Source organism: Acanthochromis polyacanthus, chromosome 16 (genome assembly GCF_021347895.1).
Source record: "Acanthochromis polyacanthus isolate Apoly-LR-REF ecotype Palm Island chromosome 16, KAUST_Apoly_ChrSc, whole genome shotgun sequence".
Taxonomy (NCBI): Eukaryota; Metazoa; Chordata; class Actinopteri; family Pomacentridae; genus Acanthochromis; species Acanthochromis polyacanthus.
In genome coordinates, this window is record NC_067128.1 from 14,471,447 (window position 1) to 14,495,618 (window position 24,172).

The following is a 24,172-nucleotide window of genomic DNA, read 5'->3' on the forward strand; positions in this document are numbered from 1 at the left end:
CTTGATGTCAGTGATGCAGAAACACAGATAAGATTTTCGTGCTCTGAGACCTGTTGGTACTTCCTGACAGAAACTTTTCTGAGAATCAAGGTGGAGTTTTTTTGGTGAGAATGTGGTTTAACAATAGCAGAGCTCTGGAGGTGTTACCCACAAATGATGAGCAAATGTCCAGTGTGGTTAAAACACTGATGTGAAGTATTTGAATTGTCTGCGCATCACACACTGATACCTCCTACGCCTCATGTTTTCTAAATCTGAACAAGCATGTTGGCTCAAACAGTTTAAAGAAAATACACATTTATATTTGTGTATTGAAATATATGAATATACTGTGTTGTCCACTGTAGAAGGATGTCTTTTCAGTTGACACACAGAGTTTATTTGACCTTGTCATTTCAAATGCGTTTGGGAGGTTTTTCATGACATTTACACACTGAAGACACCAATGAATCTCATCTCAGAGGAGTTTTATCACACTGTGTTGTTCTGAGCTGAGTTTTCTCATGTGGTTTTGGATCAGTTCTGGTCTGTAGGCCACTGGTTCCTCACTGCAGCTTTGATGGAAGACCTCAGAAGGAAGTGTTCTGGGTGAGAATGTGGTTCAACAGCAGCAGAGGTCTGGAGGTTTTAGCCTCTGATGGTGACCAGACGACCATCAGAATGACTCAAGACTCATGAGAACAGACAGACAACAGAAGATATGATGACACAAGACAAAACGACACTTATCTGAATCTTGATATTCAGTAGCTTGAGGATTTTCACTTAATATGTATTAGTATTTTGTCCAGAAATAGATTTCAAAATCTTTACTAACTTTTTTTGATTAGATAATTGAGTTTTAGTTGGAGGTCCCACAGTCTGTACAATGCATACTCAGAGGTAGATTCACAATCCCTGGTTGACCTACTGAGTTGATAACCAGCTTCATAAGACTGCTTGTCCCAACTGTGATTATTTGGTTAAATGAAGCCTGATAATGATAAAATACCCTGAATATGTTGAACTTTCTTCAAAGTTCAGGTCCCAAAGCTCTGGGGCTGAAACTTGAACTGTGTTTGGGAGGTTTTTCATGACATTTCTACACTGAAGATGAGATTATTAAATTCATCCTTCACATCATCTGGAAAATAATTACATTTTTATTACTTGATGGTATAATTTTTTGTCAGTAGCATAAAGGAACTAATTTCATTTTATTCTGCAATCCTGTGATGCATGATGACAACTGAACTGAATCCAGAATCTGGAAAAAGAAAACTACATATAAGCAGCTTATAGATACTTAAACAGTGATATTGGTAAGCTAATTATTTACAGTAACAACACAGTTTACAGGTTTTTGCAGCTTTCCTTCCTGACTCTGGCTGCAGCTGCTGTGCTGCTTTTAGCCTGGATTGTATTTTTAAAATCTGCATCTTTAATTGGAGGGCTGCACAGTGGTGCTGTGGTTAGCACTTTTTCCTTGCAGCAATAACATCCCCAGTTCAAGTCCTGGCCTTCTCATGATCTTTCTGCATGGAGTTTGCATGTTCTCCCTGTGCATGTGTGGGTTTTCTCCGGGTACTCCGGCTTCCTCCCAGAGTTCAAAAACATACTTAGGTTAACTGATTTTTCTAAATTTCCCATTGGTGTGAATGTGAGTGTGATTGTCTGTATATGCAGCCTTGAGACAGACTTGCAACCTGTCCAGGGTGTCCCCAACCTTCACCCTAAGTCACCTGGAATAGACTCCAGCTCCCCGTGACCCTAATGAGGATTAAGGAGTGTGTAGATAATAGTTGGATGATGGATCTTTAACTGGGATTATAGTTTGTTTTTTCTGTCAGATATATGTGTCTCTGGACCGTCCGTTTTTGTGATGGTCGTCTGCTGCCTCTTTCATGTGAACGTGATCAGAACTGGATTCAGAAACCCTGGATTGACTCAACAAGGTTTAAGATTCGCAAATGAAAAATTCAAACCCAGTAAACTTTATGTGGAGAAAATATCTGATGTTTACCATGTGCAGTGACTGTAAATGGAAAAGAATGTTGTCTGTCTGGAATGTTACTGTGTTTGGTGTTCAAGCTAATTCATTTCTCTCACATTGATCTAAATGAAAACATGAAGGAATCAGGAAACAGATTTGAATGTTACATGTTTATTTTCATATTTTTTTCATTATCAGTTTGAACAATTGTAAAAGAAACATTTAATATTCAAATCTCATTCAAACCCCCGACAAATAACAGCAACAAGAAACCCAAATCTAAATAAATTACTGAGTTTTATAAGTCATAAAAATGAGACTGAAACAGGCTAAATCTTCCAACAGCTCTAAATATAACAATCAGATTAATTTAAAACAATACAGCAAATACATTAAATAAAGAAATTAGAAGAAAGAAAGCTCATATCTCATTTAAACACAAAAACTCCTGAGAATCAACAACAAAACCACAGCAAAGTCAATTACAGTGAATTCTATTGGTGATGAAAATTACACAAGACAAGCAAAATATAAAATCGAAATAAGAACACAGTGAAATGATTGGACTGATATTTCTTTCCTGTTCAATCATGTTTAAATCCAGCTGCTGTGTTTGAAATAACTGCAGATAACAAATATTTTTACAGCTGATTTGTTGATCTGTGGAATCTAACAGGAGCAGAAACGTCTTCAGCATGTTCATACGTCACCACATCATCATCTTCATTACTGTGCTGCTGTGGAAACACAAACTATCAGAACTGCATGTTTCATCTCTCAGTGTCTGATTTCATCTTTACAATACTCACAATGTGGTAACAAATATCTTTACTGAGCAACAAATTAGTTTGTCATGAATTCCTGTTTTCAGGATTCAGTTGTAAAACTCACCTTCTTGCCACCATGTGTTTTGGAACCTGAACAGACAAAAGAGGAATTCTCCTTTAGTCTCATTGTGAATATTCAGGTTTATCTCAACTTGTTGGTTATAAATTAGCTTCATTGTTAATGTTGTCACCTTTTGTTCTGGTCCAAATGTTGACTGACACAACAATCAGTGAGAGCGCTGCTACACCCACAAGAACAAAGATCAACCTGATCCAACAACCTTCAGAGAGAAATAATGAAGCACAGTTAGAAAGTCATGAGGCTGAAGATGAGATGAATAAATGAAAGATGGAGTCAGTTCAGGCAGAGCTCTGAAGTTGTGTTTGTATCGTCTCTCTGACATCTTGTGTCTCTACAGTGTTTCACAATCATTGTCTTGTTCACATGTGTGTGTCTGCATGAACATTATCAGCATCACTTCTCACTGTCAGTCTGCTGATCACACTCATGTCAACAACATGTGATCATGTGATTAAAACACTGTTGTTCTCCTATTTTCTATGTTACTGACCTGAAAACAGAAAGACACAGAGAGATGTTTGATTTGATGTTAAATCACTGCTGGTAGATGTTACTGTTCATACTGTACCTGCATTTAGGCTTGTTTCTGCTGCTGCTGGGTCTGTTGTTGATAGTGGTGTTGCTATGTCGTCTCCTAAAATATGATAAAATCCAACCAACTGAGAAAATTTCTCATATTTACCATCTAGTAAAACACAAACTGTCCGTCCTAAAACTTAAATGTGTCATTAAACAGTTTCAGTGTGTTACATTTCACATCCAGACAGAACCAGTTCAAACTGTTGATCTTCTCCTCTCCTAGAAATAGCTGCACTTTGTTACATTTCCTACATTTGACTTCATGTTGATAGAAAATGACCAATAGAGCCAAACTGGTGTCTTCACACTGTTCTATTGATCCAAATCATGAAATCAGCTCTGATTAAATGTTTCCATCCTCCATGTGTCGACACAGAGCAAAGATAAAAACTTTTGCATTCAACTTCCTCACTTCAGCCACAATTATTGTAATGTTTCAGTGTTTTCTAATGAGATGGTTGAAGATGAAAACATTATGATGTAAATACTCACTTTGACCAACACACAGATCAACCCAAGAGTTGGTAACTGTTTGTCCTGGTAAAACCTGTCTGCACATGTAAAGACCAACATCCTGAGATGTGACCTTCTTTATGACCAGAGAACATTTCTCTGTAACACTCAGCCTGTCTGATTTAGATGCAGCTTCTCTGTGAATCTGTCCACCTTCAAACAGTGTTACTGCTGGTCCACTTATGAAGATCCAGGTAATACTATGACATTTATGCTGATAATCTTTGACATCTTCACAAAGTAAAGTAGCTTCATCTCTAACTCTGACACTGATGCTGGAATAATGTTCATTCACTGCTGTGGAGAAAATGAGAGAAACACAAAACACAAATTGAGACAAAAGAACAGATTTTATACTCGTACTTATTGAAGCTGAAAACATTATGATGCAAATACTCACTGTGAGCAACAATCAGATGTACATCAGAGTGTGGAACTGTTGGTCCTGAAATAAACTGTCTGCACATGTAAAGACCAGCATCCTCAAATGTGGCTTTCTTAATAACCAGAGAACATTTCTCTGTAACATTCAGTCTGTCTGATTTTGATACAGCTTCGCTGGTAATCTGTCCATATTGAAACAGTGTTACTGATGGTTCAGTTGTTAAGTTACTGAAAATCCAGGTAGCACTGAGACATTTATCCTGATAATCTTTGACATCTTTACAAGGTAAAGTAACTTCATCTCCAACTTTGACACTGATGAAGGATCTATGGAGTGTCCCTGCAGCTGAGAAAATGAAATACAAAAAAAAAAACTTAAATTTTTTTTTTCTTGATTTTAGAATACAGAAAATTAAGCTAAATTAATGTAACATTTATCATGAGTAACATCAATACAGATTTTTGGTCTGTTTTTTTAAAACTATATTTTTTCTTACCTGTAAATGAAATCATCAGGATCACAAACATCTGAAATAATTTGAATACAACCATAGTGCTTCCTTCTCTTGTTTTCTGTGTCTTGTTCTCACACTGTAAACTCTCAAAGTCTCTGTCCAAGTTCCTCTGAAAGACAAATGTAGCATCAACTGTCTGATTAATGTCTCCTCCTCACATGTGGTTCTTTATGTAGGCGGAGCGTAGCAGCTTCTTCCTCAACTTAAAGTCAGATGTAAAGAGAGAAACAGACGATATGTGTATGTATTGTAACTGACACTGTGATGAGTCTAATGATTCTTGGTTACCGCAAAAGAACACACAAATATGAACAACAGCTTTTATAACTAAAAGCGAAATAAAGTAATCATGCAGGGGGCTGACTGTTTTAGAGTTGTGTCTCCACTCATTTCCAACTGAAACAACAATGTATTTAATTTCCATTTTATTTCAGAGTTATCATGAGCTCATCATGTCATGCTTCAGATCTCAAAAAATCTTTTCCTCCTTCGATCAAGTATATGCATTTTATTACATCATTAGCACTTTTAAAAAGCTCTTTCCTCTAACAACCAGCGCAAAGATGGACAGAAGATGATACAAACTTCATGGTTTGATGGAGCAGAGACATGTGCAAGTAAATAATAGTTTGTTGACTCCAGCCATCAGAAAGTGTCACAAATGTCATATTGGAACCATTTCTACAAGAAATACTGTTACAATAAATTTAAATCATATTGCAAACTGTATCAATAGAACATTTACACATTCTTTAGACAGACAGACAGACAGATAGACCTTTATTGTCCCCAAGGGGATATTCATTGTCACAGGCACTGTCAGGTACAGAGAAAAAAACACATATCATAAACAGTAAAACACAGGACAATAGGACAACACACATGCTGGTGAGAGATGGGTGGGAAAGGAGATTAAGATCAGCAATGGCAGAGGGGACAAAGCTTTTGCTGAAGCGCACCCGTTTCCACCTCAGAGTCCTGAACCTCCGGCCAGAGGGCAGCAGGGAGAAGTGAGTATAGAGGTGATTTAGATGGGACTTCTGAGAGAACAGATACAGTTAACTCTTCTTCTACTCTTGACTCTTGATGTCACTGATGCAGAAACACAGATAATATTTGCGTGCTCTGAGACTTACTGGTTCTTCCTGACAGAAACCTTTCTGAGAATCAAGTTGGAATTTTTTTGGTGAGAATGTGGTTCAACAATAGCAGAGCTCTGGAGGTGTTACCCACAAATGATGAGCAAATGTCCAGTGTGGTGAAAACACTGATGTGAACTATTTGAATTGTCTGAGCATCACACACTGATACTTCCTACGCCTCATGTTTTCTAAATCTGAACAAGCATGTTGGCTAATACATTTTAAAGAAAATACACATTTATATTTGTGCATTGCAGTATATGAATATACTGTTGTCCACTGTGGAAGAAAGTCTGATCAGTTGACACACTGAGTTTGTTTGACGTCATCATTTCAACTGTGTTTGGGAGGTTTTTCATGACATTTACACACTGAAGATGTCAATGAATGTCGTCTGAGAGGAGTTTTATATCACACTGTGTTGTTCTGAGCTGTTAGACTCTACAGAGTTTCTCATGTGGTTTTGGATCAGTTCTGGTCTGTAGGTCACTGGTTCCTCGCTTCAGCTGTGATGGAAGACCTGAGAGTGAAGTGTTTAGGTGAGAATGTGGTTCAACAGCAGCAGAACTCTGGAGGTTTTAACCTCCGATGATGACCAGATGACCATCAGAATGACTCAAGACTCATAAGAACTGACAGACAACAGAAGATAAATAATAAATAAGTTAAATAATAAAGGAGAGGAAAGCTTGGAGTTGATGCTGTAGCATAGCCTCTTAGGACCTGATGTCTACATATGTGGACATTTTCCCCCCCAAAGAGATCATATTGTTCATAATAATGGCAATAATAAAAAAATAATAATAACAATAATAAAATTTTGAATATTGCCAACAATAATTATAACAGCAATGCAAATATAATATACATATAATCTAAATATAAAAATATAAGAAACAAAATGATCACACATTAGGTTTTCTACATTTATTATGTTTATTGGTTGCTCCTTATCCCAAATAACTAGAAGAAATCTAAAGTGCAAGCCCAACCAAAGCTCAGGTCTCAAGAGGTTAAAGACAATGTGTTCTTCCAGACAGTAAAGGTGGAAGAAGCAGCCAGATGTGGATTTGAAGTGTTTCTAAACTGAAAAGACCTGCACCATCTGACACCTGTTTCCTAAACTGAAATAACATTTGTGTAGCTGCTGTTTTAAGAGTCTCGATGAAGTAATTTATGCTGTTGATGAGTATCTGAAGGCTGAAGATGTGACCTTCTTCCAGGAAGGGATAGTGAAGAATGAACATTGGTGGACCAAGTACATTAAAGCTAAAGTAGACAATGTTTTTGGTGAGAATGTGGTTGAACAGTAGCAGAGCTCTGGAGGTGTTACCCACACATGATGACCAAGTAAACAACAGTGTGGTTAAAACACTGATGTGAACTGTTTGCGCTACCAAGTTGATAATCGCCTTTATCCTCTTTCATCCAGTGTGACTCTCATTACCTTGGGACTTGTGTTTTCTATTTTTCATAGATCCCCTCAGGGTACAGAGTGTGCCGACCAAAAATCTAATTCACTCCCATTATATCCGAGCCCCAAAATTTCAGGGAAAAATCAGAAAGTTTCTTTAACCTGCCACTAAATCTGTTTAATACACTGTAATACATTTATATACAGTGTACATAAATGACAATACATAGTTTGGTCAAAACAAGATTGTGCTTCCCACAGTAAAATATATATTTTTTTCAATTTGACTTATAGTTTTTGAGCTGTGACTGTTGTTTGAGGGGTCTAAGCCTTAGTCTGTCTGTCTGTTCCTCTCTCTGCAAGCAACCAGTGACTCACAGCTGATTGGCTGTTTGATACTGGACTACACTTTCAAAATATAAGTTCAAAGATGTTAAAAGGTACTGATTAGGATTAGTGAAACATGCTGACTTTTCAAAATGAAATGCACTTTTATAAATTGGACCATACGTATAATAATAGCAGGACATATTAACTGGTAAAAGCTGTATATCAGAATCAAATTTCTCCAGAAATTTTCTCGTATTATATATTATTTGCCCTTCCTTTGTAATATATGCCAAATATATGTATATGTGTGATTTGTGATTAGTCGCCTTTATCTGGTGCCTACTCTGCCTCTTTCATGTGAAAGTGCTCAGAGATAAATTTACAAACTCTGGGTTGACCTATCGAGTAAGACTGCGTAGTCTGTGGTTCTTTATGTGGGAGGAACGTAGCAGCTTCAAACGTCTCCATTAGGTTGGGCCAGTTCAAAGCTGTTAAAACAAGGGGGTGTTTACGGGTAGTCTGGTTAGATTATTGAATTAATTCTCCACATCACCTGGAAAATAGTTAAATTTTTTTTAATTGATCATATATTTTTGTCAGTAGCATGAAAGGACTAATTTAATTCTGTCCTACAATCCTGTGATTCATGATGACAACTTAATTGAATCTCGAATCAGGAAAAAAAAACCCTGACATATAAGCAGCAGTAATATCGCAGCAATGATATTGATTAACTAATTATTTACAGTCACAACACAGTTGGCAGGTTTTTGCAGCTTTAGTTCCTGACTCTTTCTGCAGCTGCTGTGTTGCTTTTAACCTGTATTGTATTTTATAAATCCTCATCTTTATTTGGGATTATAGTTTGTTTTTCCTGTCAGAAATATGTCTCTGGACCGTCAGTGTTTGTGATGGTCGTCTGCTGCCTCTTTCATGTGAACATGATCAGAACTGGATTCAGAAACCCCGGATTGGCTCAACAAGGTCTAAGATTAACAAATGAAAAATTCAAATCCAGTAAACTTTATGTCGTTAAAATATCTGGTGTTTACCACCTGCAGTTACTGTAAATGGACAAAAATGTTGTCTATCTAACATGTTACTGTGTTTGGTGTTCAAGCAAACTGATTTATCTCACATTGATGTGAACAAATGCATGAAGGAATCATGAAACACAATGTTCGAGTCTCACGCTTCTATGTGCATTTTTTTTACTAATCAGTTTTAATCATCATCAGAAACACTTAATGTTCAAATCTCATTCAAACTCCTGACAAACAACAGCAACAAAAAACACTAAATACATTACAGTGACTTTCATATGTTACAAAAATGAGACAAAAACAACCAAAATCTTCAGACAGCTCGTAATATAATGCTTTTAAGATAATAAAGAAAACATATTAAATAAAAAAAACAGAAAAATGAAAGCTCATATATCATTTAAACACAATAAACTCCTGACAAGCAACAACAACAAAACCACAGCAATTAAAATTTCATGAGTTCTAGTGGTGATAAAAAATAACACAAAGCAAGCTAAATATTGAACCAAAAGAAGAAAATACTTAAATGATTGTACTGATATTTTGTTGTTTTTATTGTCTTTACTGATCAGATAAAAACAGACTTCTAGTCCTGTTCCAGCAGTAAAGCGGATCCTGTTTTGCTCTGTTCTCTCTTTCCTGTTCAATCATGTTTAAATCCAGCTGCTGTGTTTGAAATAACTGCAGATAAGAAATATTTTTACAGCTGATTTGTTGATCTGTGGAATCTAACAGGAGCAGAAACGTCTTCAGCATTTTCATACGTCACCACATCATTGTCTTCATTACTGTGCTGCTGTGGAAACACAAACTATCAGAACTGCATGTTTCATCTCTCAGTGTTTAATTTGATCTTTACAATACTCACAGTGTGGTAACAGATATCTTTACTGAGCAACAAATGAGTTTGTAATTAATTCCTGTTTTCAGGATTCAGTTGTAAAACTCACCTTCTTGCCACCATGTGTTTTGGAACCTGAACAGACAAAAGAGGAATTCTCCTTTAGTCTCATTGTGAACATTCAGGTTTATCTCAACTTGTTGGTTATAAATTAGTTTCATTTGTAAATGTTGTCACCTTTTGTTCTGGTCCAAATGTTGACTGACACAACAATCAATGGGAGCGCTGCTACACCCACAAGAACAAAGATCAACCTGATCCAACAACCTTCAGAGAGAAATAATGAAGCACAGTTAGAAAGTCATGAGGCTGAAGATGAGATGAATAAATGAAAGATGGAGTCAGTTCAGGCAGAGCTCTGAAGTTGTGTTTGTATCGGCTCTCTAACATCTTGTGTCTCTACAGTGTTTCACAATCATTGTCTTGTTCACATGTGTGTATCTGCATGAACATTATCAGCATCACTTCTCACTGTCAGTCTGCTGATCACACTCATGTCAACAACATGTGATCATGTGATTAAAACACTGTTGTTCTCCTATTTTCTATGTTACTGACCTGAAAACAGAAAGACACAGAGAGATGTTTGATTTGATGATGAATCACTGCTGGTAGATGTTACTGTTCATACTGTACCTGCATTTAGGCTTGTTTCTGCTGCTGCTGGGTCTGTTGTTGGTGGCAGTGTTGTTGCTTTTGTTGTTCTTTTGGTTGTTGTTGTTGGTCTGGTTGTTGCTTTTGTTGTTCTTTTGGTTGTTGTTACTGGTGGTATTGCTACATTGTCTCCTGAAAGATGATAAAATCCAAACAACTGAGAAAATTCCTCATATTTACCATCTACAATTAGTAAATAACAAACTGTCCTGTCATCATAAAACTTCCAGTGAATCATTAAACAGTTTCAGTGTGTTACATTTCACATCCAGACAGAACCAGTTCAAACTGTTGATCTTCTCCTCACCTGGAAATAGCTGCACTTTGTTACATTTCCTATATTTGACTTCATGTTGATAGAAAATGGCCAATAGAACCAAACTGGTGTCTTCACACTGTTCTATTGATCCAAATCATGAAATCAGCTCTGATTAAATGTTTCCATCCTCCATGTGTCGACACAGAGCAAAGATAAAAACTTTTACATTCAACTTCCTCACTGCAGCCACAATTATTGAAATGTTTCAGTGTTTTCTAATGAGACGGTTGAAGATGAAAACATTATGATGTAAATACTCACTTTTAACAACAGTCAAATAAACATCAGAGTTTGTAACTATTTGTCCTGATATAAACTGTCTGCAGGTGTAACGACCAGCATCCTCATCTGTGACCTTCTTTATAACCAGACAACATTTCTCTGTAACACTCAGTCTGTCTGATTTAGATGCAGCTTCTCTGGTAATCTTCCCGTAAACAATCAGTGGTACTGCTGGTTTAGTTGTTAAGTAATCGAAGGCCCAGGTTGTACTGAGACATTTATCAGGAAGATCTGTGACATCTTCACAAGGTAAAGTAGCTTCATCTCCAACTTTGACACTGATGAAGGATCTATGGTGGGTCACTGCAGCTGAGAAAATTAAAGAAATACAAAAAAACAAACTTAGACAAATGAACAGATTTTATGTTCATACATGTTGAAGCTGAAAACATTATGATGTAAATACTCACTGTAAGTAACAATCAGATTCACAGAAGAGTATGTAACTTGTTTTCCTGATTCATCAAACTGTCTGCAGGTGTAACGACCAGCATCCTCATATGTGACCTTCTTTATAACCAGAGAACATTTCTCTGTAACATTCAGTCTGTCTGATTTAGATTCAGCTTCTCTGTGAATCTTCCCAAATTGAAACAGTGTTACTGATGGTGCAGTTCGTAAGTAATTGAAGATCCAGGTAGTACTGTTACATTTATCCTGATTATCTTTGACATCTTTACAAGGTAAAGTAGCTTCATCTCCAACTCTGACACTGAAGGCTCTGTGGAGAGTCACTGCTGCAGAGAAAATCAAAGAAATACAAAACAAATCCCTTAATTTAAAAAAAAATGCCTAATTTAATAATACAGAAAATTTGTTTCTTAGTTACATGAATATAACTTTATAATCTATCATCAGTAAAATCAAAACAGATATTGATCTTTTTAAAAAAAATCAAAGCTATATGTTCTATGTTTCCTTACCTGTAAATGGAATCATCAGGATCAGAAACATCTGAAATGATTTGAATTTGGCCATTGTGTTTCCTTCTCTTGTTTTCTGTGTCTTGTTCTCAGACTGTAAACTCTCAAAGTCTCTGTCCAAGTTCCTCTGAAAGACAAATGTAGCATCAACTGTCTGATTAATGTCTCCTCCTCATCTGTGGTTCTTTATGTAGGCGGAGCGTAGCAGTTTTTTCTCAGCTCTAATTCATACAAAAACAATATTTATTGTATCAGAAAGTTGACACTAATCTGCAGTGAATGATAGGAGCAAAATTTTATTAATTGAGGTCAATGAAACCAATTATGCAGAGGTTCGATGTATTGTACAGTTGTGTCTCCCTATTGATGCTATAATGGACGTCAGTTCCCCCTTATTTCAACATTATCATGACCTCATCATGTAATGCTTCAAATCTCTCCAATTAATATTAACTTTAAGAATGGCATGACTCAATATCAGTGATGCAGAAGCACAGATAATATTTTATTGTTCTGAGACAGCAGCTTTTCTTAGAACTGAAGTGTTTTGGTGAGAATGTGGTTCAACAGCAGCAGAGCTCTGGAGGTGTTACCCACAAATGATGACCAAGTAAACACCTAGTGTGGCTAAAACACTGATGTGAACTATTTGAGGATCACACACCTACACTCACTTTTTTTAAAATATGAAGAAGCTTGTTGGATTATGTTAAACATTTGTTTTGAAGAAATGAAAGAATAAAAAAGAGAAAAGCTTGGAGTTGCTTCTGTTGCTTTAAGACAATGTGTTCATCCAGACAGTAAAGGTGATAGAAACAGCCAGATGTGGTTTTGAAGTGCTACTAGACTGAAAAGACCTGCACTGTCTGACTCCTGTTTCGATGAAGTAGTTTATGTTGTTGATGAGTATCTGGAGGCTCAAGATGTGACCTTCTTCCAGGAAGGGATAGTGAAGATAGAACATTGGTGGACCAAGTGCATTGAAGTTTAAGGAGAAAATGTTGAAAAATAATGTCAGAACAATCTTTCTCTCTCTCTCTGTACATATATATACTGACAGTCAATAGAAACTTTGAGGTAGAAATGTACGCAGAATTCTACTTGTAGGGGGGTTGTAATTATTCATTGTGGATTTACTGATGATCTAGTGCCCTGGTATCATTTTGTCATGATTCATTGCACATGGGTTTGTCACTTTGCAAAAGTGAACCAAATACACACCAAGCAATACTCAGTGAGTATCTGCACAATTTGAGAATGGGTTTTGAAGGCCTATATAAAGGCCCAAAAAAGGCCACCATTGTTAGTCCAGTGAACAGCATCATGCCGCGTCTATCACATGAACAATGTCTCCGGGCACTGGGTATGGTGGAGGCCGGTTTGAGCTACAGTGATGTAGCCAGGCGTATGGGCTGTTCCCAACCCACAATCAGAAGCCTGGTCCAAAGCATGCGCCGACGGATCGCTGCCTGCATCGAAGCAAATGGAGGCCATACTCGGTATTGACTGTTGTGACTTTGTGTTTGGCAGGTGCCGTTTTCTTTTGTGAAATTCTTTATTTTGAAATCATTCTTGAAACTTTAGATTTTTGTTTCTGTATGCCAATATGCTAAACAAATGATTCATATGAAGAAAATCCAGTTTCGGGCTTCAAAATAAAAAATTATGTTGAAAAATATGGTCTCAAAGTTTTTCATGACTGTCAGTGTATTTTTTGTGAGTAGCGTAAAGGGACCATGCCTGTAATATTGTTCTACAACCCAGGGGCGGCTGGTCAATAGAGGGCGCTAGGGCGCCGCCCCCTCTGTCTCACATCATGTAGAGTCACAGCCCTTCCTTCAATAAAACGTTTTTAAAATTAAATTTACATGTATATCCCATGTTTTTTAACAAGCAAAATGGATAATAGAGCCTGTAGAGAGTTACTAAAATGTATAATTTGTCATAAAAAGTCAGATTATAAACGTCATATCCGGCCGGGGCGCACTCATCTTTCCCCATTGACTCTCGTTATAACTTTGACATGTGCAGTTCGTTCCTCTTCAATACAAGCGATAGCAGACCACGGGGCGCAGGATGACCGCGCCCTGCTGAGCGATCAGAGGGAGACAGCCTGTCTCCCTCTGATCGCTTTACACACCACCGGCCATGGGGTGGCAGCAGAGAGCGTGCGAACGTCTTGGCTGACAGGATGCAGTGAGGCAGATGCTTTATTTTGCTACCCTTGCCTGCTTTTTCAAACCACGGGAACTGATCATGCCTGGATTCAGACAGGTACTTACTTTTTTGTCATTTAATAATGTAAATAGAAATGTTAGTTGACACAAGTGGCACTTTAGACTCAAAGCCTGTTGATTTTCATATGTTCTGAAATCTGAGGAATTACTGTTTTTCTTTATTTTCATTGTAAATATTTAATGTTAGTTGAAAGAAGCACTTTGGGCTCAAAGCCTAAGATAAGATCGGTTTTATCTGTCACATGCACAGTTATACATAGTATAATGCCTAATGGTTTCAGTATTTATTTATTTTTTGCTTTGATCTTAAATATGCAGATTTGCTGTTTTCTCATTGTCATGTAAGGTTGTTAATGTAAAAGTTAGCTCACAGAAGCACTGTCTGCTTCAAGCCTTATAGTTAGGTTTTTTTTAACAAAATGTTCAATGTTTGTTGGTTTCACACGTATGGATTTCTTTTTGTTTATTTGAGTATGTAAATATAAATATGTTGTTCCAAAGATTTTGCTGGACAGAAGAAGCACTTGGCACTCTTTGAAGCTGGAAAAATGAATTGTTTCTTTTTTTTTACCTTTGAAGTAAAAAATAGATTTGCATATTTATACATTCTTAATTTGTTTAATTATAGAAAAGGAGATTTTAAGGGTTTGTGTGTACCAATTACACCTGGAGCAACTCATATCAAACACTGGGGAGATAAATTCAAATTCACTAGCTGGTAACATTTACGTGCATTTAATTGTTTGTTTGACTCAGCAGTAGTGCTTAGGTGTACCCTCGTAGTGGTGCATATGTGGCGTGGCGAGGGGGCTCTTGGAGGGGAATGGAGAATGGGGAAGAATGGCTAGGATTCAGATAGATGTTGCGACAACGCCACCCAGGGGAATTTCACCCCCGGGACATTCAATTCAACATGATCAACCAAGGACCATTTAAACACTGAAGGCACACAGGTTCGAAATCACTTGGGCAAGAGACGTGTTTCCAAAAACATAACAATTTCTTTATTTACTTATAATGTTAATTTAATATAAGAGGCAAGCCACCAGTTTAAAATAGAAAATCAGGAGTACTTAACTTAATAAAGGGAGCAGGCTGGCTTACCATGGCGGCAGGCAAACAAAAATAATCAAAAAAGAAAAGGGGGTCCAAATAATCACACCTGTGACTGGCAGCCAACAGCCTCTCATGAGCACCTTCCACAGCAACTTTAACTCGGGCTTGATGCTCCACCCTCCAGTCCTGTACTCCCCCTTTTATTGGGTCCTGGACCCAACCTAAGAGAAAGTCCACAGGAAGCCGAGGTTCCTGTCCAAACATTAACTAAAATGGAGACTCCCCAGTTGCCTGATGTGGTGTGGTGTTATAACAAAATAGCACCTGTGGCAAACAGGAGGCCCAGTCTCACTTCCTTGAAGCTGGTAGGGTGCCCAACAGGTTGTGGAGCGTGCGATTAAACCGCTCGCATTGACCATTTCCCGCAGGATCGTAAGGGGTAGTACGAGATTTTGCTACATCATACAAGCAGCAAAGCTGCTGGATCAAAGAATTCTCAAAACTCTTTCCCTGGTCAGAGTGAAGACGACTTGGAACACCAAACTTATAGAACCACTCATGGAGCAAGACCTGGGCCACTGTAGAGGCCTGCTGATCCCGTGTAGGGACAGCTACAGCAAACTTGCTAAACACATCAGTCATGATCAACACATTCTCAAAACCACCTCTGGAAGGCTCAAGCAGTGTAAAGTCTACAGCCAAGATCTCATTTGGCTTGGAAGCAAGCAAATGGCCCATAAAACTATGTGGCACAGGTGCAGAGTCCTTAGCCACTTGGCAACGTTCACACTCTTGGACCCACTTCTTAATGTTAGAGGACATTCCAGGCCAGTAGCAGCGCCGCCTGACCAGTTCAGTGGTCCTCTCAATGCCCTGGTGGCCAGGTTCCTGGTGAAGCTGATGCAAAAGCTCCTGCTTGAGGGCTGCAGGCAAGATTAGCTGGAGAAACTCTTCTCCACCATCTGAACGAAATACCTGGAGGAACAGGACCTCGTCCTTCTCCACGAGACGGTCCCATTGACGCAATAGCTCCAAACCTGGTGTAGACAGCCACTGCCTCTCATCCCGAGTAGGCAGGGCCTTCCGCCGCCAAAACACCAGAACCTCACGCAGGAGAGGATCAACCTCCTGCAAACCACCGATGTCTACAGAATAGGATGGAAACACTGAGACCACAGCTTGAGTAGCTGCCACCATTGGATCAGAATGTGATGCTTCCTGCAGGCTTGCTGGAACAGAGGTGCCTGGCAAAGATTGTGCAATAATATTGGAACCAGACACACACTGCCTTGACAGTGCATCAGCGTTTTTATTGCTGCGACCAGAACGATATTTGATCTCGAAATCAAAAGCAGCAAGTTGTGCAGCCCAGCGGTGCTCTGTAGCTCCCAGTTTGGCAGACTGAATGTAACTCTGCAGGTTATTATCAGTGTAAACAGTGCACTTATGTCCAAGAAGATACTCTCGAAATTTCTCCGTCATAGCCCATTTTAAGGCAAGGAAATCAAGCTTCATGGAGCTGTAGTTTGACATGTTACGCTCAGTAGGCCTGAGGCCTCTACTGGCATAAGCCACAGGTCTGACACCAGTGTCAGTCTCCTGTGATAGGACTGCACCCAGGCCACTGTGGCTCGCATCAATCTCCAGAATGAACGGCTGTGAGAAGTCTGCATAGGCCAGCACAGGAGCTGAGACCAACCTGGACTTCAATGCCTCAAAGCTCTTCTCACACTGGGGTGTCCATGCAGCCCCCAGAGCCTGACCTGATCCTTTTTTGGACTTTGAGGATCCTACTGTTACTATTAACTGATGAAGAGGGCCTGCCAGCTTTGCAAATCCCTCTACAAACCGACGATAATAGCTGGCAAAACCTAAAAAGGAGCGCAGCTCTGCAACATTGCCAGGACGCTGCCACTTAGCAACCGCTTCAATTTTCGCAGGGTCAGTGGAGACACCCTCACTGGAAATAACATGCCCCAGGTATCCGACCTCCTGTTGAAAGAACCTGCACTTCTCAAGTTTTACCTTCAGCCCTTCCCTTTGGAGCCACCCAAGGACCACTTCCAGCCTCTGCAGATGTTGCTGGACAGAGGATGAAAAGACAATGATGTCATCAAGATAAAGCAGCAAGGACTGCTCCTGCTGATTGCCAAACATCCTTTGCATCAGTCGCTGGAATGTGCTAGGGGCATTACACAACCCAAATGGCATACAGTTGAATTCAAATAGGCCACAAGGAGTACAGAAAGCCGTTTTGGCCTTGTCCTGCTCAGCAACAGGGACCTGATTGTAACCACTGGCCAGGTCAATGGTCGAAAACCAACGGGCCCCTGACAGTGCATCCAAACTCTCCTCAATGTGTGGCAGAGAGAAAGCATCCTTCCGGGTCTTACTGTTAAGAAGGCGATAATCTACACACAAGCGCAGACTGCCATCCTTCTTCCTAACCAAAACAATGGGAGAAGCATAAGGGCTACTGCTCTCCCGAATGACCTGAGACTCCAGAAGCTGGTTAATATGTGCCTTCACTGCCTCATAATCTGACGGAGGGATACGGCGATAACGCTGCCAGACTGGAATATCATCAGTCAATGGAATGTCATGTGAGATAAGATTAGTACAACCCAAATCTCCATCATGAACAGAAAAGACAGCCTGATACTTCTGCAACAATGACCTCACTTCTGCCTGTTCCTGCTCACCCAAAGCAGACAGGTCCAGGGAATCAAACCTGTCTGGCACTGGAGTAGCAGCTGCCTGTGAAGAAACAGCGACAGTGGACCTCACCTCCGTCACACCTGCAGGAAGACTGACAACCTCAGCAGCACTCAAAACACCAATACCAGTCCTTGGATAAAGAAGGATCTCTGTGGTCCCAACATTAACAACCGGGACATAAGCCGTCCCCCAGACAACCCGTACCAGGCAGGGAGAAACTAGTAGGCCAGCAGGCAAACCTGCCTCAGGGGGCTCAAGCAGGGCAACCTGGCCTGAAAACCGTTCGTGACAGGTGCTAGCAACTAGCTGCATCACCCCACCACGTATACGTACAGCACGTTTTCCTCGAACCCTCACAGTGCTAACTAAGCTCTGTGGAACCTGAGTGGCTGACTGATGACAATCCTCCAAAGCCATAACCACCGGACCAGGTGCCTGTGATACAGGCAGAGACTCAAAAGAGAAGGACTGAATGTCCCAAAAAGTTCACGGTAGCAGCGACGAATCACATTCATCCCTAGGATCCCGGGAACTGGAGACACTGCACCAGGAGGATCTTTAACAACAAGGATCCCACAACGGGGAATCACCTTGCCACAAAGGACGACATCCAGCTCCAAATAGCCGAGGTATGGAATCGCTAATCTGTTAGCAGCTCGTAGCTGTAACCAGTGGCAAGACTGCAGCCGATCATGGCCCCAAAGTGCAAATTGTGCAAGGAAAAAGCTTTCAGTAATAGTGGACACCATGGGACCAGTGTCAACCAAGCATGAAACAAGAACTCCCCCAATGGAGACATCAATATGTGAGCAGGGAGCAATCAATCCCACCTCTGCACCTTCCAGTGAGCCTGTTGACCCCCCAACTGAGCTGTGGCTCAACAGCTCAGTGGGCTTTAGTTTCCCGACTGGTAGCGGGGATTAGAACACTTGGCTGAATTTAAGCTCAAGCCAGCACCCTCATTGACACGACCATGAGAGGGAAACCGCTCAGCTTTGCAATCTCGAGCAAAATGGCCTGGCTGCTGATACCTTCTGCAGATGACAGGACGACTATTAGAAGTGTGATTTTGTAAGTGAGGGCCCTGCAAGGACGCTACTGTTTGGGTAAGCTGGTTAAGCTGCTCCTGTTGCTGCTTCAGCTGCTCCTGTTGCTGCTTCATAAGCTCCATCAACTCATCCCAATCAGGGTTCGGCAAGGCAACATGTTGGACTGGGTTAAGATGACCCTGCACCCCATACTGGAAGCCATGAATCGCAGGAAGAGAAACGCTTCGCCCCCTAGCACCCCCAGGGAGACCCTCTCTCTCCCACCTAATAGCCTTGCTGCGCAGCTCCAACAGGGTGGCATCAGGCTTACCACGCACAAACTGTTTGAGCTCTCGACGGAGAGCACTGTCAAGAACATGCTCAGTAAACTGATCACGAAGAAGCTTATAAGCATTGGGCATCCCATCCGGTGCACACTGCTTCACCCGCTCCATTAAAGCCAGAAGGGCCAAGGAGAACTCCTGCAGGGTTTCACCCTCAAGTTGACGGCGAGAAAAGAAAGCCTGCTGTAGAATGACATGGGACTGAGCACAACAATATAGGTCCTTTAAAATGGCAAACACAGTGGGTGGATCACCTCGCTCTCAACTAGGCCGAAATCTAATCTCCTCTTTTGCTTCTCCCTCTAAATGATCGAAAATAAACAGTGCCTGGTCTACAATAGAAAGGCAGCGGGCACGCATACAGGCTTCTATCTCCTCTATCCACTCTGTTATCTCTATACCAGACCTACCATTAAACATGGAACATTTACGGTCCCTAGGAATAACAACCAGCCGCTCTGTGACAGCAGCGGCTTCAGCTGCAGCAGAAGCCTGCCTAGCTGAAGCAGAGGAAGACGAAGAAGCCGCTCCACCGACATCTGCAGCCCGCTGCTGCCGGAGCCGCTCATTCTCCGCTTTAAGCTGTGACACTAGGTCCCTGAGTCGCTGCGCCTCCTCCTCCTCCATACTTACCAAGAAGAAGCCGCACCAAGGCCTCTCACAGGTAACAAACAAAAGGAAATCCCTAGGATTAAGACTGCTGTCCCGGCTCTACCACTGCATGTACACTTAAAATTAACAACATAAGAAAAAAAACAACATAAGATGAGACAAAAAACAAAAACCAAAATAAAGAACACGTCTCTGCCCTTTAAATGTGAAACCCTGCTGACGACGCAAGAATGTGGCGTGGCGAGGGGGCTCTTGGAGGGGAATGGAGAATGGGGAAGAATGGCTAGGATGCAGATAGATGTTGCGACAACACCACCCAGGGGAATTTTAACCCGGGACATTCAATTCAACATGATCAACCAAGGACCATTTAAACACTGAAGGCACACAGGTTCAAAATCACTTGGGCAAGAGACGTGTTTCCAAAAACATAACAATTTCTTTATTTACTTATAATGTTAATTTAATATAAGAGGCAAGCCACCAGTTTAAAATAGAAAATCAGGAGTACTTAACTTAATAAAGGGAGCAGGCTGGCTTACCATGGTGGCAGGCAAACAAAAAATAATCAAAAAAGAAAAGGGGATCCAAATAATCACACCTGTGACATGACACACCAATGAAAAAGGGGATCTGTGAACCACCACCAGGGATTAAACTGCCGCCGAGGCTCACCAAACCTGCACAAAAGAAACAGATAATTAGTACTCCCAATTTTAGCAGAGCTGGTGACCAGACCAATATACACTATTAAAAATACACGCACACGCACTCACGCAACAAAACAGCATGTAAAACACATGTACAATATGAGGCGTCATAGTCCTTGTAGCCTAAGGCTTTTAACACCAAAAGTGCAATGCAATAAATCTAACACACTGAGGCGATAAGCCTACAGAAAATACACGCCAACACAGCCGTAGAGCACCAAAAGGGCCGTAGGAAAACAAAGAGCCGGAAAAGAGAGGCGTAGACACCAAGAAAGCCGAGACAAGAGAGCTGAAACAGCGAGTTGTAGACACCAAGACAGCCGAGACAAAAGAGCCGAAACAGCGAGTTGTAGACACCAAGACAGCCGAGACAAAAGAGCCGAAACAGCAGCCAGTCCAGGGAAGCGGTGGCGTCCAACGAACCACACGCTTAGCTGCAGCCTGGTAAAGGTAAACAATTAAGCATAATTATCATTAAATGACATCACCTGTGCTTCATTGATCACTTCCTCATTAGAGCGATACATACCCGATTAGCCGTGGCGCAGCGTAGCAGCAATGCAGGCGGAGGACATCCCACAAAAACAGCAGCACGTATACTGCAGCAACCACACAACAAAATCAGGGACCAGTTAACACATCAGATTGCGCAAAGCGGACAATGTTAGCTTACCCTGCCGACACAGAAGCACCCACGGCACGCTGAACGGAGCGACCCGTCTCCCAGCATCACTACACAAAGCAAAACAAGCTGTCACTAAGTGCGCCGCACATTACATAAAGATGGAGGGGAAAAGCCCATTACTTGTACCAGCGGTATTATGTGTGTCCCGATCTGCCACGCCAGATCCAGCACGCTCGGCTGCAGTCACCACCACAAGGAGAGCTCAGGAGAAAGCATGAGACTGAGGTAAAGCCACCCACCTGTGTATATATATATATATATACAGCGGCGCCGGATGCCGACCCACTGTCACAGCGACGATTGAAATAACACAGTGGCGAGGAGGGAGAAACCATCTGGCCACACATAGTAATAGCACATCAAATGGCTGTGAACATAATTTACATCAATTCTTGTATTCCGGTGTTGCCGACTCTGCTATTTGGTTTGGTAAATTAAGTGCGCCCCCCCTCAAGAGAAAAATTCACCAGCCGCCACTGCTACAACCCTTGATTCATGATGACAACTAAACTGAATCTAGAATCTGGAAAAAGAAACCAACATATAAGCAGTTTATGGACAATGGAACAGTGATATTAATTAATTTATCAATCACAACATAGTCCTTCCAGACTTTAGCTGCAGCTGCTGTGTTGCTTTTAGCCTGTATTGTATTTTATAAATCCTCATCTTTATTTGGGATTATAGTTTGTTTTTCCTGTCAGAAATATGTGTCTCTGGACCGTCAGTGTTTGTGATGGCCGTCTGCTGCCTCTTTAATGTTAACATGATCAGAACTGGATTCAGAAACCCTGGATTGGCTCAACAAGGTCTAAGATTCACAAATTAAAAATTCAAACTCAGTCAACTTAATGTGGAGAAAATATCTCATGTTTACCACCTGCAGTGACTGTAAATGCAGACTGTTGTCTGTCTAGAATGTTACTGTGTTTGGTGTTCAAGCTAATTCATTTCTCTCACATTGATCTTAACAAATACATGAAGGAATCATGAAACACAATGTTTGAGTCTTACAACTTTATTTGCATATTTTTTTTATTACCAGTTGTCATGATTAAATGTGACAAAATGAGATTTCAGCATTAAGTCTTTTATTTGTTCTGATTGCCGACAACAGCAACAACAAACTTTAATCTAAGTAAGTTACAGTGAGTTTTATAGGTAACAAAAATGAGACTAAACCAAAAAATATCTTCTTACAGCTCGAGATAAAACACTTAAATTAATTTAAGAAGATACAGCAAACATCAAAAATAGATGAATGAAAGCTCATATCTCATTTAAACACAAAAAACTCATGAGAAGTAACAACAACAAAACCACAGCAACATAAATTACAGCGAGATCTATTAGTGAACAAAGCAGAGAAATTTTGATTCTTCAGACATTATTGTTACATTAGTTTGATTTTTGCACCACCAGCATCAACAAACTGTAGTCGGCATGCTGGAAGCTTTTGATTAAAGAAGTTAATATCAACTTTGTCATTTTCTCTCATTCAAATACTGATAAGAGCTTCAAAGTGTGAAATATCTTCATTGTGAGAAAGGAAAATCTTTGTGTGTAAAGAGTGGAACCTGAGAGGAGTTTAAAACAAAAACATCAGCATGCAGAGCATTGATTTTCTTTATTTATTTCACTTTTCTAACACTCACTTTTTTTACACAAATAGCATCTCACATAAATGATTTCTAAATACATCTGAACAAGCATGAAAACTACCTGATTTCTCCTCAAACTGTACAATAAATCATCAAACCCTTTCCTGCTGCTGAATAAATAACTCTCATGGGTGATAATTAAGAGTTGATGTCACACGTCTGTTTTTACAATTTAGGACCTCATCCTTAACTTATTACGTGTTAAACCGTAACAGATGTACATTTAAAAAGAAGGTAATGAGAAGAAGAAGAAAACAACATTCAGCCGAGTTAAACTACTGAAAGTAAGGTGATTTTGGAAAATGTACCATAATATTCTTACTTATTTTTTTATGTCGATACAACAATCAGCCACATGACTCTACTTTTGAAAGTTTGATACCCTAAATATACTTCACCACCTTATGGACAACTAGGTTTTACAGCAGTTAATAAAATATTCATACGACTAATCATAAAAAGCAGGAAAAACATTATTATATTGCATATAGAATTGACTGAGTATTATTGAAAGTAACTAAAATATATTTTATATCTGTCTTCCTCTTCATGTTTCAAGCAAAGTAAACACACTCAAGAAACACACTAAATAACTGATTATCAAGATAAATTACAATCTTTTTTATGCATTTTCAGATACAAAGAAAACTCTCCCACATTGGTATGAAGTAATAAAAAGCTTGAAGAGAGAGAGATGTAGCTACACTGTGGCTTCTCATGTGTTGGTCTTGTTGATGGAGGCGTAGAGGTTCCTGGGATCAGTGGAGGCTCCAGCAGAGATGGAGGAAGTGTTGAGAGTGCTGTAGGTCACCTTATCATCTTCACCCTGAACCTGAAGGCAAAGAATTAATAAACTGACAAAACATCTGGGATCATCCACTGGAGAACAAGAATGTTCTGGAGGCTGACACCACATGATGATGATTTCATCACAGCAGTAATAACCTGGGCTTACCTGGGCTTTACTCTTGGTCTTCTTCTTGAAGCGGATGGAGGCATAGGAAACACCATCTGGAGGATCAGCCTGCACAGTGAACACAACCAGTTGTACATTTACTCTACTTACATATAAACACTTAAACACACTAAAGATTGACCTTTTTATCTGCTTAGTGCTGTGTTATACACTGCTCAAAAAAATTAAAGGAACACTTTGAAAACACATCATATTTCAATGCGGGGAAAAAACACACTGGATATTAGCATTGATATGGACTGGATAATGTGTTAGGAATGAA

At 40.0% G+C, this 24,172-nt stretch overlaps 1 protein-coding gene across 11 annotated transcripts; it reads right to left on the reverse strand.

The window, feature by feature from the left end:
- Positions 1 to 2,225: 2,225 nt before the first annotated feature.
- On the reverse strand, positions 2,226 to 21,627 carry LOC110970760 (uncharacterized). 11 transcript variants are annotated; one of them, XM_051961008.1, is made up of 11 exons: positions 21,394 to 21,627; positions 21,262 to 21,320; positions 21,118 to 21,187; positions 20,480 to 21,029; positions 11,884 to 12,010; positions 11,371 to 11,697; positions 10,940 to 11,269; positions 10,342 to 10,491; positions 2,991 to 3,080; positions 2,864 to 2,889; positions 2,226 to 2,709 (listed from the first exon to the last, which is right to left on the reverse strand). In XM_051961008.1, exons 4-11 carry the CDS (start codon positions 20,486 to 20,488, stop codon positions 2,614 to 2,616), a joined length of 1,155 nt encoding a protein of 384 aa, XP_051816968.1. In that variant the 5' UTR covers positions 20,489 to 21,029; positions 21,118 to 21,187; positions 21,262 to 21,320; positions 21,394 to 21,627; the 3' UTR covers positions 2,226 to 2,613. The 11 variants fall into 11 exon arrangements, with proteins under 11 accessions (XP_051816968.1, XP_051816963.1, XP_051816965.1 ...); XM_051961003.1 differs by lacking the exon at positions 2,991 to 3,080 and adding an exon at positions 9,883 to 9,972 and having other exon boundaries at positions 21,394 to 21,619; XM_051961005.1 differs by lacking the exons at positions 2,864 to 2,889; positions 2,991 to 3,080 and adding exons at positions 9,755 to 9,780; positions 9,883 to 9,972 and having other exon boundaries at positions 21,394 to 21,618.
- Between the last annotated feature and the right edge of the window lie 2,545 nt (positions 21,628 to 24,172).